This window comes from Ambystoma mexicanum, chromosome 5p, assembly GCF_040938575.1.
Source record: "Ambystoma mexicanum isolate Mex_15411 chromosome 5p, UKY_AmexF1_1, whole genome shotgun sequence".
Taxonomy (NCBI): Eukaryota; Metazoa; Chordata; class Amphibia; order Caudata; family Ambystomatidae; genus Ambystoma; species Ambystoma mexicanum.
This window is the reverse complement of record NC_090930.1, coordinates 384,137,522-384,154,422: the sequence shown is the minus strand read 5'-3', so window position 1 is coordinate 384,154,422 and position 16,901 is coordinate 384,137,522. Positions and strand designations below refer to the sequence as shown.

Below are 16,901 nucleotides of genomic sequence, written 5' to 3'. Positions count from 1 at the left end.
CTGATGATGTCTGGACAAAGGGGGGCGAGTTATGCCTTCTAATGCTGCAAAGTTTGCTATATATGCGCCTGTTGTACTTGTGCTCTCGCTATCTCTAATCCCCCCTATAGGTGGAACACAGTGGGAGGATAACATGGGGAGTGATTCCCTCATAGAACAAGGAACCGCCTGGATGGCGAACGAAGCATATAGATACTCCTTATCAAACCCCCATACACTTATACATCCCACAGGGTAACATAGTCGTTACCTCCCCCATGTTGTGCTGTACTGTAGACTACATGAATATCACACCATGTACTAAGACGAAGAAGAACAAAAGCTACCCATTTGAACATCAAGACAAAACTACTGGGATGAAGAAGAAGCGCAGAAGAATGATGAATACTGTGCATTAACAGCGCAGTCTCATCAATATGGACAATTGAGAATGCTTACCAGTATAAAGATTGAAGAAGGACTGAACACAAAGTAAAGCCCTCCCTGGAGGAACTGCAGTCACAATCGGTGCACGAGGCAGCTGGAAGGCAGGCACAGTGGGACTCCAAGAAGGGAGCGAGAAGGAGAGAAGCTAGCCCGAAGGAAAGAGACCACTGTCCACGCAAGGAAGCAGAAACTCCCGATGGGCCTCACTTATCTCTGCCAGTCCACAGAGGAGTGCCAGAGGATGGTATGCGCAGACCAGCCGCTCACAGCAGACCACTGGTGTTGCGAGAGACCCACAGCCATCACTCCAGGAAACAAGGTGTGCTGGCTATTTGGTAGATGCGGGGCCCTGAGGAGTAGTAGTAGAAGTTGTCTGAAGGGGAGAGACCCAGAATACAGGATCAGGGATATTAGTGGACTAAAAGGAAGTCAGAGAAATTGGGAAACAGAAGAGACATTAGCTTGGCTCCCACACCCATATGAAGATTGCATCCAAGGCAATCTTCCTTAAGGCAGTATCTGGGAGGTGAATGCACCAGATCTGCTACAGGCAGCAGAAAGAGAAATAGGGGTCTAGGTCAGCAACATTTTATCCAGAGAGATCTTCCTAGCCGCAGGACCTGGCAGATCATTGTACCAGGTTGGCTAAGACTGTAAGAGACATTAAAACGAAGACCATTGAAAACAATCCTGGGAAAGGCGAAAACACTTGAACCCATAGTAATCTTCTCAACTACAGTGTCTGGCAGGTTCATGAACTGGATGACTGTGAGAACAGAAGAAGAAAAGGGAAGGAGCATGTATTATTATTATTATTATTATTATTATTATTATTATTATTATTATTATTATTATTATTACCCCCTTGAACTGTGCTGACAAACAAAGCCTCTTAAAGGAGAGTGGACAGTGTCACCCGCCAAGAGGAAGGAAACCCTCTGTTAGCAATACCAGAAGCTGACTGCCTGCAGGACCAAGGTTGTCTATCCTATGGAGTTGCTTTGAGGAAATTGAAACAAAGCTTCTTGAAGGAAAGTGGACATTGTTACTGGCCAAGAGGAAGAAAACCTTCTATTGGCAACACCAGGAGCCGATAGCCTGCCGGACCAAGACTATGGGCCTCATTACGTGGTGGGCGGATAGGATTAATGGCGCGCATTCCATCCCATTCCACCCTATTACGAGGTTCCAGAGCGGGTCCCGTGAGGGGACCAGGGAGCTAACAGCGGGCCCGTTATTAACGGGCCCGTTGTTAGCTCCCTCCCGATGCCCATTGGGCCCTATGGGGGCGTGAATGGGGATGGACCGGGTCTGGGTTCACTGAAGGAGGAAATACCGGGCCCTCCAATGTCAGAATGGCCTGGTATTTCCCCATTCAGGAACACAGACCCGGATACGATTTTGGAGACAGCCATGCCCTTATTAAGGGCATGGCTGCCTCCAAAGTCGTAATGAGGCCCCATATATCTTTTTAGAGTTGGTTTGCGCCTTTTGAGAACTTTTGTGTTTTGAACTACAGTTGAACTTTAGAACCATCAGGAAGACGAAGAACACCCCCTGCACTTTTAGAGATAGAGTTTAGACACAACAGTGGACTTATTTGCATTTGGACATCCTGGCTGACCCATTAGTACATTTTGTTGTGTCAGGGAAAATACCTCTTAGTATTAAGGCTAGTGAGGCATTTTCCCAACTGTTCTTAAGTTGAATAATATGTTATGACAATTGAAATGCCACCCTTGTGTCAATCTCTTGCTTCTGAACCCTTACAGTGGCTATTCACTGAAAAGTCTTGAAGCTGACTGAGCCACATCACTAGACAAAGTGTACTGTCTATGGTGTAAATGCTTAAGCCAATTCGAAATGCTCTGAACCAATTTATGTTGCTATCAGTGCAAATATTTTCGATTGGGCTTGAGATTCATGCTGTGTCTGGACCCCATTGAAAAATAGAAAAACATGCGACATGAGTCACAAGACACTTCACATCACTGTAAAGTGATTCAAAATTCTTGTCATTTGGTCTACAAAACGTTTGTACAGAACTAAACAATTCCACCAATTTTGTAGTAGAGGTATCATGGTCAATCAAATCTGTCTAAAAAACTCATTTAGTCAGAGTCAAGCAGTCGGAGATTGCAATTTTCAGACTTTGCCTGTTATTATTTTGCATCCATGTAGTGAAAACTTAAGTAAGGAAGTGAGTTCCTTGGATAGCCATGTCTATGATTTTGTATTTATTTAGTTTAGGATCAGTAAGGTGGTTGAAAGGTATGAAAGGTAATTGGGAGGATTTTGAGTACTCTGGTATCAGGACTTCTGCCCCTAAATTAAGTAGCAAATGAAGTCTGTATTTGTGTTTGCACTAAGGATTTAGGCTTAGCTGATACCAGGAATTCATGTTTGACATGGGGGGCATAGTCTCATTTAACGAGGGTATGCAGTTTATCAGCGAGGGGAACTTTAAAATGAACTTGGAGACCAGATCACTAAATCTAGCTATCACAAGCCCATAGAGGTCTCAACATTTTGCTAGAGTAATAGCTGTAATCTACATCGGTGCCTTGATTATGTGCAATCTATGAATGTATATCAAGGTGTACATCCTTCTTTAGCAGACATGTACAGAATGTAAGGGTAGGAAATGTACACTACAACATTCAATCTTCTGAAATATTATGAACAATAATGTATTAAATTAATGCACATCAATTAAATTAATCCATAAATGACCCCACCATAAATATTTAAATCATCAGATCATGTAAACCTTAAATTACCCCTTGATAGCAAATACCTCTTTTAGCCTGCAGAGACTGACACACAATAGAGTTTGTGCACATTAACATGTAAAACAGTGCTTGATTAAGGGAATTAGATCGATATGCAAACATAGAGCTTTTATTGTACACATGGGCAGACTTTTTTCTTTTTGCCTTTCTTTTTTCGTCGTGGGCTATGGGAATGTTTTCTTTTCTTATGCGGACTTTTCGAATGATGATGATGATGATGACCAGGTGACCTGTGCCTTCTATGCCCATATGGTTCATCTTCATGATCACTACATACAGGCTCCTCATCCTCAGACTCATCATCCTTGCATGGAGGAAGTTCCTCACAATATTCTGGATTTTTGGAAATGCAAGGGTGACAATGATCAAGACCCTTACCAGGCAATATAAAATATCTTGGAGGTGAATGCCTTTCAGAATAACAAACAGCTGCTTCCATTCTCCTGGAAAGATACAAAAACATTGATGGCAATTATATAATTGTATCAGAAAACATAATTTCCATTACAAAATATGACTCACACTTAATTGTATCACGGGTGAAATGTCTACTTTCTTCACAGTTTGAAAAGAATTAAAACATTAACATGGAAGTGAATCTAGACCTAAAGGGCACCTTCAAATATATGTGTATATTTGTAACCCATAAACTTACAAAAGTCATAGAGAAATTGGTATTTTCCTTCTCCACCTTAATTTTAGTATCAACAACATTATTTAACCTTTATAGTGATGTTTTATTTCAGGATGTGGTTCACAACATTGATCATCAAATGACTAGATGTCGAGTTGTATGTGCTGGCCCTGTACATTACCTTTGGAAGAACTGGATATCACGCTATTCTTGGTGTCTTCAGGGAAGAGGTTTAAGGAGATTTTCAGCTAGTGCACCAGACTAATTTAAATCCTTTCTGGGAAACAGGGACCAGTGTATGAAACTAGGAGACTTCATTCATCACTATAGACTCAGGGATTTGTAGTTGAACAGGGTTCTTCCCTCTCCACATCATTCATTAATGTTAATATGACACCACTAAAACATCTCACCCAGGCTCTCTCCCTTTTGTCCTATGCAGTTAACACCCAGTTATACTTGAAAACGTTTGGGATGGAAGATGGCCTCAGAAGTTTAAATAATGCCTAATGAAAATCCAGGCATGGATGAAGTGATTCTGGGTAGACATTAACACATTGAAAACATAAGTCATTATTGTAACACCTGGGAGCCTGTCTATGGAAAGACCAGCACACATTCTGCAATTTATGTTGGGAAGCCTTCCTACCTCTACATACAACCAAAGACTAGATCTGATTTGGAACAGTTTCTTTCTATAGGTAAGAACAGATATTCAGTCATCAAGAAGCTGAGGAAGATTCTTCCTGAAAAGCAAAATGTAGTAGTTGTAGCGGCTGCAGACAACTTCCATTTTGACTTCAGTAATGGACTTTGCTGAGAGCTTCCCAAAAGTCAAAAAAATAAACTATAAAAAGTGCAAAATGTATTCATCCATCTTACCACTGAAACTCTGTTTTAGAGTTGCAGGACCATCCACATGCTCCATACCAGGGAAAGGGTTATATAGAAAGGCCTCAAACTGCTCTTTAAGTGTCTACTGTGTCATGTGTTATAGGGAGGTATAAGTGTCATATCCTTTGCCAGAATTGTTTTCTCTAAAAACTTAACATGTTTTTACATTCTGAAAACTAAGTATGTATACATGGGAGACATTATGTGTGATGATCATGCAATCAATTTCCTTCCAGTGTTACTTGTATGTAAATGTAGGCCTTTTCAAAAACTACTTCTGACCACACACAGTCTCCCTTTTTACAGCAGACACCAAGACCACACCCATTAGCCATTAAATAAGTTCCTATTGTGAGAAACCTGAGGGTATCCTCATACGTACTCCCCTTGGATCTTCTTCTCAGATGGACAGGGAAAGGTCATTGCTTTTGGTTTGTGACCCTTGGGCTGGAGATGCGAGGGAGGATCACCTGGGTAGAGCATTCTTGGGGATTGGGGAGAGGATATCCATAGGTGAGACATGGTACCCCCCTTTCTGATGAGAACCAACCTTAGCTTTCCCCTGCCTTTATAGGCTGCTGCAAAACATCTCCCCTCATTTTCCCCATTCAGACCATTATAGTACTGGGACGAGGGAGAGGCGACAAATAGTAGTGCACACTAACATGCTATTTCATTACTCTAGTACTGAGACAAGGAGGAGGCCTGAGGACTCTTGTGAGGGTCAGGCATATCACAATAACAATGGTCAGGCAAAGAAAATTAAGAGCTCATACCTGAAACCCGTTGAATGGTTGCAGGTGTTTTACAGAGGAAGAAAGCAGAAGAGAAGGGAACTGGTTGGGCAGGAGAGTGCAGCAATCCAAGTTGGAACAGGCAGAGTAAGGGCCGGTGAAAAGGATGCCGACTGCAGAGAAGCAGGAAAGACGCCGAGACCGGAGATGCCCGCAAGAGGGTCTGGAGCTTAGCAGAGCCCATTGCTGTGTTTTCCCCCGTTGGGAGTGGGGAACGCAGAGAATCCTCTGAATGCTGCCGGAAGGTCTGCAGGAAGCGAGAGCTGCTCACTGGAGCTCTGCGGTAGAGAGAGCAGAGCCAGGGAAAATCTGAGAGTGAAACCAGACCACCTGGAGGAGCAGCCGCATACCAGTGAGTGACAGGGAATCATCACTCAGGACGGGACACTCCAGGGGCATGGTGTGTGTAACGGCAGATGCCAGTCAAGCAAAAGTCTATGGAAAAGGGTCTGGGGAACCAAGCTGTACTATTGAATACTGAACAAGTTGTCAATCATGTAATGAAGTTTTGAATGGTATGGACAAGGCGTCTGCAGTCCCAATATTAAATATTGAATACTGAACCTGCTGTAAAGAACATAATCATATTTTAATGCTGAACAAAGGAAAAGATATGAGAATATCACTTGAATGAAACAGAAAGTGATGCTCATTTGCAAACAAAGTGAATTCAAAGAAACAGCATTTGCGAGCAATGTGAAACGAATACAAAGCAAAACACTATTTGACAATGTGGGAGCAAAGTGGTTACATGGAGAAATACCACAAAGAAAGGTGTGTGAGAGTCACATGTTGATAAAGGCAGAAAGCAGCTAAAGAGAACCAGCAGTATATTTGGACTTGTGACATAGATGCCGAAAGGAAACTTGTGTTATCAAGAAAGTCCCATGAGAAAGAACGAATGAACAGTTGTAAAGTGCCAAGGGTTATCAGTTGCTTGATCTGTGATGGGTGGGCAGTGTGGTCTGAATGGTCCAATAACTGTGCCTAGACCGAGGAACCCTTATGTTGGAATAAACCAAGAAAAGTCTAGAGGTTGAGGATGGTCACCCTAAAATGGTTCAACTGACAGAAAGAGATGGTAAACTAAACAAGTGAATGTGACTGTGAATTTGAAACCTGAGGAACAGTGTTGAACTTGGGGAAGGGAACCCTGAGACCATTTTGCGGAACTGTGTTGAACTTGGGGAAGAGAACCCCTAGACCATTTTGTGGAACTATGCTGAACTTGGCGAAAGGAATCCCAAGACCATTTTGTGGAACTGTGTTGAACTTGGAGAAGGAAACCCAAAGGCCATTTTGTTGGAACTGTCTTGAACATGGGGAAGAGAGCTAAAAGTAAACTAGGAGCTGGAAGATTCTCTGAACACTCTTTCTTTGGATACTAACACCCCCACACATTGTTTAGCTTTATTTGTGAGGACAAGTGTAGGTTTTGGACAAATAGATTTTTAAATTGAAGTTACTGACTTAGACTATCCTTAGTTTATTTATGTAGGGAAATCACACCTTAGGATAGGGCAAGTTAGGCCTTACACCATCCTAACATTTGAGTTAATGAAGATCTTTTGTTTGAACTTTTAATCGGTTGTCTGTGTCCTGCTTCATGATGCCTTCAAACTACAGACAACGTAGTATGTAAGGTGCTTTAGAAATGTACTCACTTATGTATCAACTAGGAATATTTTTGGGCATCATTATGAAAACAAATAGAGACACTGTGAGCATCCAGCTTGCAAGGTGATTTTGGACAGACAGTACCTTTTTATTGAGGTATTTACAGCTGCATAATGTCTCAAACTGTAGAATTGTAGTGGTGTAAAAATGAAAAATGTAGGGAGTATTTATGAGACATCTGAACGGTGCAGACACCACATCTGTACTTACTGAAAAATGAAAGAAAATCATTTTTGTTCTTTTTGTTCTGTACAAATATTGTTGCAAAATGGTCAGTCCTCTGTGGGCACATTTTGGCAAAATGGCCTCTTATCAGTATCAGAGCAGTGTATGTGATCCAGCAACTCCATGTGTTCATAAGGTTGATTGTGCATGTAGATGTATTCCCATGAAGTAACACATTTGAACAAATCAGGCAACTCGCATGTCAGAGTATGGACTGACACTGCTGAAAGAACAACCCTTGCTCACAAAGGGATGCTGGTAAGATGTGATAAAAAAGCATCTGCATATTATGCAGATACAATCACTACCTAAGGTACCTTTACAATCTATTAGTGATATCTGGAAATGGGCAAATTGTAGATGAGGTGGTTAGGAAATGGGTCTTAAAAAACCTGATACAAATTAAAGAACAGTTGAGACAATGGAGGCCCAATTCCATGATGGAAGAACTATTCATAATCACATGAGAACAACTTCATAGCTGGAAAATTTCAGTGAGTTTAAATAGACAGGGTTGGACAGGGATTGGTTAGGGAGGATGTCAAGAGTTCCATCACTGGTGAGAAGGTGAAGGTTAAGTTGGGGCTAGAACTGGTAAGCATATGGTACGACTTTGAATTATGGCGTGGGGTACTTCCAGTTGAGTAGGACAAGTAAGTAAAAGGAGTGGAAGCAGGAGAATACACAGACGGGGCATGGGACAGAGGGGTTAAAAAAGGAGAATGAATGTGAATTGTGAGAGGATGAGTGCAGGGAGAAACAATAAGCAAGATGGGTGTGGAACAAGAATGGATTTAAAGAAAGAGGAGGAATTTAAAGAGAGAGCGGTTGTGCATCAATGTTTAACCACCCTAACAGCAATGTGTAGTGGACAAGGATTGACACAGGTTGTAGAGCGAAGGTATAATAAATTTCAGGACTTTTTTAAGGGACATACACACTAGTGGGGGAGACCAAGAAGTAGAATTGAGAAATAGTCGGGTTTACTGGGCAGATACATTTTTGGGTTAGGTGGTGGGTGAGGTGGGTCACAATTTTTTTAATTATGAGATCTGTGATAGTGGCCATTATGAAAGAGCACTCAAACTTTGTGTGAAGGAGTGAGAATATCCCAAGGAATGGAGAACCGAGACAGGAGATTGGGGTTAGCAGAGAAGGTAGGTAGACATATCATTTCAATGTTGGGAGCTTTCAGCATCAAGTAGACTAATGCCATCCATTAATGGATGTCTGTGAGGCCCCTAATGATGCTTTTGAGACTCAAGAAGGGTAAAGGTAGGAAAGTTGAAAATAAGCAACAAAATGTGCTAGTGAATACTAAAACTGGAGATGCATTTGCCCACAAGTTGGTGTAGATCACGGAGAGGTTTGAGTAAAGTGCAGATGCTTGATGGTGGAGGCATTTGAGGTGAAAGGGATTACACATGAGCGGTTAGAGAGGTAAATGATGATGGCCTTTTACAGCAGGCAGAGCAAGTGCCAGTGGAGATAGAGAGATTATAGAGGGAGGCAATGTAAGTGTTAGGTAAGATTGTCATTTATGTGATAAACAGAGGTGTTGCTAGAGGGGGGCTGTGGGGGCTAAAGCCCTGGGTCTTTTGGTTCTAGCCCTGGATAAAAGCTCAGGCACTACAACCAAAAGGGTAGCTAGTCCCAAGTCTTGACAGTCCTGACATTAGCTTAGCCCCAGATCTTTTTCAGACCTTGCAACACCCCTGGGGATAATTCTTCCTGACCTGTGTTAACCCTAGAACTTTTTGCTGGACTCAGTCATTATTCATCCTTGTCCCTAGGCGATTTGGTCTTTTCCCCCTCTCATCTTGTCTTTTACTCTTTATGGGTGACCTTTTTATGTTTCTCTGTAGTGTGTAATGGATGTATAGGTCCCTTTAACATTTGGGCTGTATGTAATTTACTATTTTTAATTTCTGGGAATTACTACTTACTACTACTGTTCCCAAGAGGAAAGTGGGATTTCCATCCCCTTTACATTGTCTATGTTAGACGAGAATGCCCCACCTTATGTGAAGTGCTGAAGAGATACAATGTATCCCCTTTATCACTGTCCCGGTAACATTTGCGTTATAATTGCAAGCTAACCTGAATGGCTGGTTGTAGTGGTTATGTCACAACCACTTTCTAGTCATATTACTCACAGGCTGTTAAATCAACCACGTTAATGCACAGGAGGGTCACAATTCTGCTGAAATGGTTGAATCCTTCTTTTTTCAGCCAGTATGTTTGCTCCTACTTGGGTCTTCTTCTGCTGTCCTATGTGAGAAAGATCTTTGTTGAAGTTTTGTCTTCGGCAGGAGCCCTTTGTGTTTCCCGACGAGGTTCCAGAGTGTCTGTGAAGGCAGAAAGCGAGGGAGGAGTCCAAAACTCTGCAGCCTTCTGTCTTCCAGCTTGTCTGAAAGTAACCAGTTCCTACTGGGGAACTAGCTGGCTGTCCTGATTAAACAGCCAGCTACCACTTTCCATAAACTGCAGGGAGAGTTTGCAGAGGTTATGTTTTAGTTCCTGATAAATAGTCAGATCCTGGAACCTGCTAACAAGTCCACCACTGGAACCAACTCCAAAGAGAAAGATGAAGAAAATATGGCTACTGCGAATTACAGTGTCCGGAGAGTCTACTCTGTATTTGGAGCCTGTTTTAACCTTTCCTTCCAAGTGACCTGTGGATCCCAAAAATGAAGACTCCTACCAAGAGGCTGGTGAGACTCTCTAGTCTCAAGAAGATCTGCATTTTGAGTCATCCCTTGATGAGTTGCAACCTTGCGGGCTGCAAACCACCAATACCAAGGGATCTTCAGCCAGTTTGCGGTGAATGGTCTTGTGAAGTCTTAGTCCTTACAAAACTTTTGTAAACTCCTGCTGAACCTCCATAGACATGATTGAAATCCCTGAAGTCCCCTCAGCTGAGTGCACGACCGAGAGAGTGAAGAGAATCCAACAGATATTCTTTCTTTACAAGGTACCGGGAAAAGAGACGCCAAGTCCCCAGAGCCATTAGAAGCATTGAAGAATCCTTTGTTGGAATCCTCTCCTTTTGACTGCTGCTGTAAATTTCTTTTCTGTGTCCATTTCTTTTGTCTCCAGACCTAGAATTCAGGGCTCACATCCTGTGCGGTGTTCCAAGCTCTTCTTCTTAGCTGAGGTACTATATTGGCTTGGTTAATACTTACCTTAATTCTTGTATCGATCCTGTGTGGCTGAGTGGGTGATTCATGTGTATGGTAGTTTGCCCGTACAATTTGCCCAGGCCTAACACTGGAACTCCTATAACACTTTCAACTAACTCTGAAGTTAATAGTTACTTGTTTGCTGAGATATCATCTGGAACTCTGACTTTCTTCCCTCTTAATCCTATCCTGACCTGCCTACAGCTGGCTCCTAGGCCACTAAGGTCCCTCTTCTGCCTCTGATAAAACTACTCATGCTCTAGAATCAGGAAGGGATCTAAAAGGTAAGGATTCTGTCTTGAAATGATAACAAGTGTGAAAAGTACTTACTTGCTAAAGAGGTTAGTGAGGTAACTGTTATCTCTGTAATAGATTAGGTTACACAATGTCCTTAAATTATTACTTACCTTTAAGTTGCTTGTAAATCCTTTCAAACTTGTATAAGTTGCTTTACTTACTTTGAATTGTGTTTTCACCCTTCTGAAAAGTAACACGTGTTGGAACTATGTTATCACTTTTATAGTGAATGAGTGTAAAGGCTGGCCAATTGGGGTTACCTACCTTGAATAGCTGTGTGCTCTTCTTAAAGTGTACTATTGAGTGTACTTACCCAGATCTCCTTTAGAGCAATTTTAAAACAGTCTTGAAGTTCTTACTTATCTTAAGAGTTGTATGCCTTTCCTCTAAAAACTATATAGGTCCTTACTTACTTTGAACGGCAGATTGCCTTTCCTAAATATCTGCTAGATGTATTACTTATCATAGAATTGTATCCTATACTTCTGACAAGTATACTTGTTGAAATTGTCTATTACGATATTAGTAACAGTGTAAATGTGTATATACTGATAGGCTGAACTGACTTTGACTAGCTGTTGGTCTGCTTAAACTATAACATTAGGTTATGCTGTCCCTGCACTTTTAAAATGGTTTACTTTGTTCATACCTATCCCTGAGTTTCCCTGAGTAGCTAAAGGCCTTTCTAGAAAGTATAAGAGCCTCTTTACTAGCTCTGAACAGTGTTCTTAAAAGTAATACCGGTGGTGTAACTGTATCCATTCATAATAGAAGAATGTTAAATATGTTACATATGTTGCAAGATATACTTTATACTTGTAACAGTGTTGGCCTAATTAAGTGACTCTGTAACTGATTAACCCGGTAGGTTACGACCAATAGGGTCTGCTGCCCTTGAATTACTTATTGTATTTTAAAAGTATAACTAAGCTTTCTTATTGCCCAAGAATAGCAAATTGCCATTCTGAATGTATTACTTTAGGTTTGACTCACCTTGACTTGGCCACAAAATCACAAACAAATTGTGACTTTTGCTGAAATCCAGGGAAAGGGGTGGGTTGTCCAAATGTCATATAGCCAGTAATGTATGTAGGGTCCCAACAGGTAACTATGCAACAGTTTGTACAGATTGGTGAACCAGTGTGGATTTGTATAAGGAACAACGCTTCACCAAGCCACAAACACACAAACACATTTTGACTTTTATAGACATAGATGCAAAGATACTTACTTTCCGAAACATGTATTTTTGCCTACAAGTATTTATAATAAATATTTTTTTTTACAATATATAATGTTTAAGTGTTTCTTTGGACCATGTGTATATTTAATTTCTTTGTACATATATACAGCCCCCTCTCCCTCCTAAGAACAGCCTAGCTGCTCTGTCTATGCTACCCAATATTCAGGTGGTACAGCCTTATACGAAGAGTGTAGTTTCTGTATTGCCTCAGGTATGGTTTGATAGAAACTGTCCTAACAATGATGCTGACTTTTTACAGCAAGCAGGGCAATTGCCAGAGGATTGGGAGATATTACAGAGGGAGGAAATGTAATACAAGATGATGGATGTGAGTTATTTACACATTTCTGTGGTGCAAAACGGTCAATGATGTTCAAGATGGATTAGCAGAGTACGGTATTGGTAGGAATTGTATAGGTTAGTTGAAGGAGAAATAGGATAGAGAAGAGAGAGGGAGATACCAGGTGAGGATTAGAGGCATTCACTGGTTTTACATTTCTGTTTGATTTTAAATAAAAGTAGAAGGCACAGTTGTTAGCTCCAAGAGAGGAGAATAGGATTATTTTGTTTGGGGAGAGTGCAGAACCTGGATGGTCATGGAGAGCTTACATATGAGGGAATGGTTAAAGATATGAGGTAAGTTTAGTTAGGTAATTTGACGTGGTCTGGTTGGTTAGTGGGTATGAGGAAAGGGACTTTGTAAACTGAACTGGATAGCCCTTTAAGATGAGTAGCAATTACCCTAGAGATGGATGGGGATGCAGCTTTGCATTCATACACCAATAATCAAAATGATTCAGGAAGTTAGCAAAAGCAAAACTGTTTTAATATCAATTGTCTAAAACAGGGAGCATAACGAACATCAACGAAATCGCTTGATCCTCTGACTCAAACATTCTTAGTAAAAACTGAGATTTTATTCAAGAAACTTCTCATCAATGACATTAACCTGTGTATGTACTAACATCATCCTACGTGGCAAACTACAAAAACCTATGAGTGTTAGGGAGAATTCTCCAGAATGGCTAATTTCTCTTACATACTGAGTCCCTCAGCAACTTTGCTGGATTGCTAGGATTTATTTTTTTCACCTGGTAAGAGTATGAGCCTTTTTTCCCACTCTTACATGTGTTTTGCTGTGTGTGTTTAACATTTTCTTGTGTTCATAGACTGTGGAGCCTCACCTACTTCATAGGCATCATCTTTTGACTGTGTGTTACACAGCACCTTCAGTGCAGTGAAAGAGGGTTGTCTTTTTGACTTCCCAACTCCGACTCCATTTTCTGGGACTGACTACTGTCTCCCAGAACACATACTCATGCCAAACATTGTAACAAGCTTAAGTCTTCATGTAAACTGTTGCGCCCGGCTACCCACGGATTTGGCGCGCATTAACAAATAAAGAAACAAAACAAACAAATAAACATGTAAAGTTGCCACTGACTTCATTAGTCTCTTTTAAAAACCCACAGACCCCATGTAAACTATCTTACATAGAGTACTGGAAAGGGTAAATACTTATCCCTTTTTATCTGTTTCTCTGGAGCCTTGTTTTGCACCCTTTTCATTAAGACTTGGCTGATGGCAGTGGTAACTACCCTATTTTTCCTACTGCGGTTATCTTAAATAACCCTGGTATTGTTTTAGGCTATCTTGGTAGCCTCAAACTTAAACCTGCTAGACCATATAGGTTTTTATATGGTTCCATCTGGGTTTATTCGCCATTTCTTTTTGTAAAAGTCTTTCTCGTGTTTTACTCTGCATGCCAAACCAGGTTTGGTCCCTTTGTTCACCGTCCTTTCACGGGTTTCTGAACAGAAGCCCTCCATAGGCACCTAAAAGTCTGGGTAGGCAGGATTTGAGGGAGGGGTTTTAGGACCCCTGCCATGGGTTCCCACCAGGACAGCCACCCTGCTGTGTGATTGACCGTCAGGCTGTGTGAATGGGGGAAAACTGCATACAAAACAGGTCTGTGGTGCTGGAAAGGCAGAGTCACCACTGGAACAAAATAACTGAAGAGGAGCTGACAGAAGAGGACCCCTACATCGACTGAACCGCCCGGTGAAGCCCTGCTGCAGGTCCAAATCTTCATACTTCAAAAACAGGGAAGATCTTCAAGGAATCTTCTAACATTGAGCTGGTGAAACCAACCAGTTCACCCACACTGCAAGCCAGGTCTCCCTCCTCTGGTTGAGTTTGCTGTACAAAGCTACAATGAACCGGATAGCTAGGAAGGTCGGACCCTGCTTGTGTTTTAAGGAGTGCACCTTTTATTTGTTGCTCTGCTCTGCTGCTGATTTCTTCCCTGGGTTATGCAGGACCCTCCAGTCTTCCTACTTTGTGTCAGTCTGACAGTCACTTCAGGAACCGTCAGCCTGCAGGACCTGCCAGGAATGTCTGCCTCAGCTACAGCTGCTTCTCCATTTTAAGGTACTGTTCAAATCTGGTTGTTCGTTTCGTCCAGCCACGGTGAAAGTGTGTGAAACCTTTCACCAATCCGAGGGCTTGTCCTTCTCTATTCCTTAAACTAAATTTTCTACTGACCAACTCTGTCCGGAACTCTTGGCAAAGACTTAACCCCGACCGACCCTGAACTGTGTGATCTTGAGCAAAAAACTTTTGTCCTATTGACTTTGGCCCTACGTCTTTTGATTTCATTCCCTCACTGTAGTTTATTTTTCTGGCTTGCCCTGCTTACTTACCTGATGGTGCTGCTCAATTTCTGCCTAACTTTGTCTTTCCCTCCCTTTTAAATTATTGGAGTGCCATTTTGCTCACAATTCATTTTTGAGCTTAACTTGTCCAAAATCTATTGGGAGTGGTGTGGTGTATTAAGAGTGTGATTTTTCAACTGCTTTACACCTTAGTGAAATGTTTTACAACTGATGTGTGTTAGGGAGAATTCTCCTGAATGGCTAATTTCCCCTACCTTCTGAGTTCCTCAGCAGCTTTGCTGGATTTCTAGGATTTTCTTTTTTCACCTAATGAGAGTGTGAGCCATTTTTTCCACTTTTTTGCTGTGTGTGTTTAACATTTTCTTGGGTTCATAGACTGTGGAGCCTCACCTACTCCATAGGCATCATCTTTGTACTGTGTCTTACACAGCACCTTCAGTGCAGTGAAACAGGGTTGTCTTTTGGACTTCCCAACTCAGACTCCATTTTCTGGGACTGACTACTGTCTCCCAGAATATGTAAAGTTGCCATTAACTTTATTAGTCTTTTAAAAAATCCACAGACCCTGTAAACCCTATATTACATAAGGTACTGGAAAGGGTTAATACTTATCACTTTTTATCTGTTTCACTTGGAGCATTGTGTCGCTCCCTTTTCATCAAGACTTGGCTGGTGGCAGTGGTAACTACCATATTTTTCCTACCACGGTTATCTTAAATAACCCTATATTGTTTTAGGCTATCTTGGTAGCCTCGAACTTAAACCCACTAGACCATATAAGTTTTTATACGGTTCTGGCTGGGTTTATTCGCCATTTCCTTTTGAAAATGTCATTCTCGTATTTTACTCTGCATGCCAAACCAGGTTTGGTTCCTTTGTTCACCGTCCTTTCGCGGGCTTCTGCACAGAAGCCCTCCGTAGACGCCTGGAAGTCTGGGTAGGCAGGATGTGAGGGAAGGGTTTTACGACCCCTGCCACAGGTTCCCTTGGTAACCCAAGTCGCAATCCTGTTTGATTGGCTAGGTGACTGTCCCACCAGGACAACCACCCTGCTGTGTGATTGACAGCCAGGCTGTGTGAATGGGGGAAAACTGCATACAAAACAGGTCTCTGGGGCTGGAAAGGCAGAGTCGCCACTGGAACAGAAGAACCGAAGAGGAGCTGACAGAAGAGGACCCCTACATCGATTGAACCGCCCGGTGAAGCCCTGCTGCAGGTCTTAATCTTCATACGTCAATGACAGGGAAGATCTTCAAGGAATCTTCTTACCTTGAGCTGGTGAAACCAACCAGTTCACCCACACTGCAAGCCAGGTCTCCCTCCTCTGATTGAATTTGCTGTACAAAGCTACAATGAACCGGATAGCTAGGAAGGTCAGACCCTGCTTGGGTTTTAAGGAGCACACCTTTTATTTGTTGCTTTTCTCTGCTGCTGGTTTCTTCCCTGGGCAGTGCAGGACCCTCCAGTCTTCCTACTTTGTGTCAGTCCATCAGTCACTTCAGGAACCGTGAGCCTGCAAGAACTGCCAGGAACGTCCGCCTCAGCTACAGCTTCTTCTCCATTTAAAGGTACTGTTAAAATCTGGTTGTTCGTTTCATCCAGCCGCGGTGAAGGTGTGTGAAACCTTTCACCAATCCGAAGGGCTTGTCTTTCTCTACTGTTTAAACTAACTTTTCGTCCGACCAACTTCGTTCTGAACTCTTGGCATAGACTTAACCACAAACTACTCTGAACTGTGTGATCTTGAGCAAAAGACTTTTGTCCTATTGACTTTGGCCTTAATCCTTGTTGATTTGATTCCATCACTGTAGTTCCTCTTTCTAGATTGCCCTGCTTACTTACCTGTTGGTGCTGCCAGAATCTATTGGGAGTGGTGTGGTGTATTAAGAGTGTGCATTTTCAACTGCTTTACTTTAGTTAGATGTTATACAACTGATGTGTAAATAAATGTATATTCTTTTACTCAGAAACCTTGAGTCAGTTAGCCTCATTACGACCCTGGCGGTAAGTACCCGACATTACCACCATGTCGTAATGAACGTTTACGCCGTGGACCGATGGC

General features: G+C 42.0%; 1 protein-coding gene across 1 annotated transcript in view; it reads right to left on the bottom strand.

The window, feature by feature from the left end:
* Positions 1-3,327: 3,327 nt before the first annotated feature.
* Positions 3,328-16,901, bottom strand: part of LOC138480534 (uncharacterized) — a 1,133,492-nt gene continuing 1,119,918 nt past the window's right edge. The window contains exon 12 of the mRNA XM_069612286.1: positions 3,328-3,661. Coding sequence (XP_069468387.1) covers positions 3,328-3,661 — 334 coding nt within the window. The remainder of the gene's footprint in view (positions 3,662-16,901) is intronic.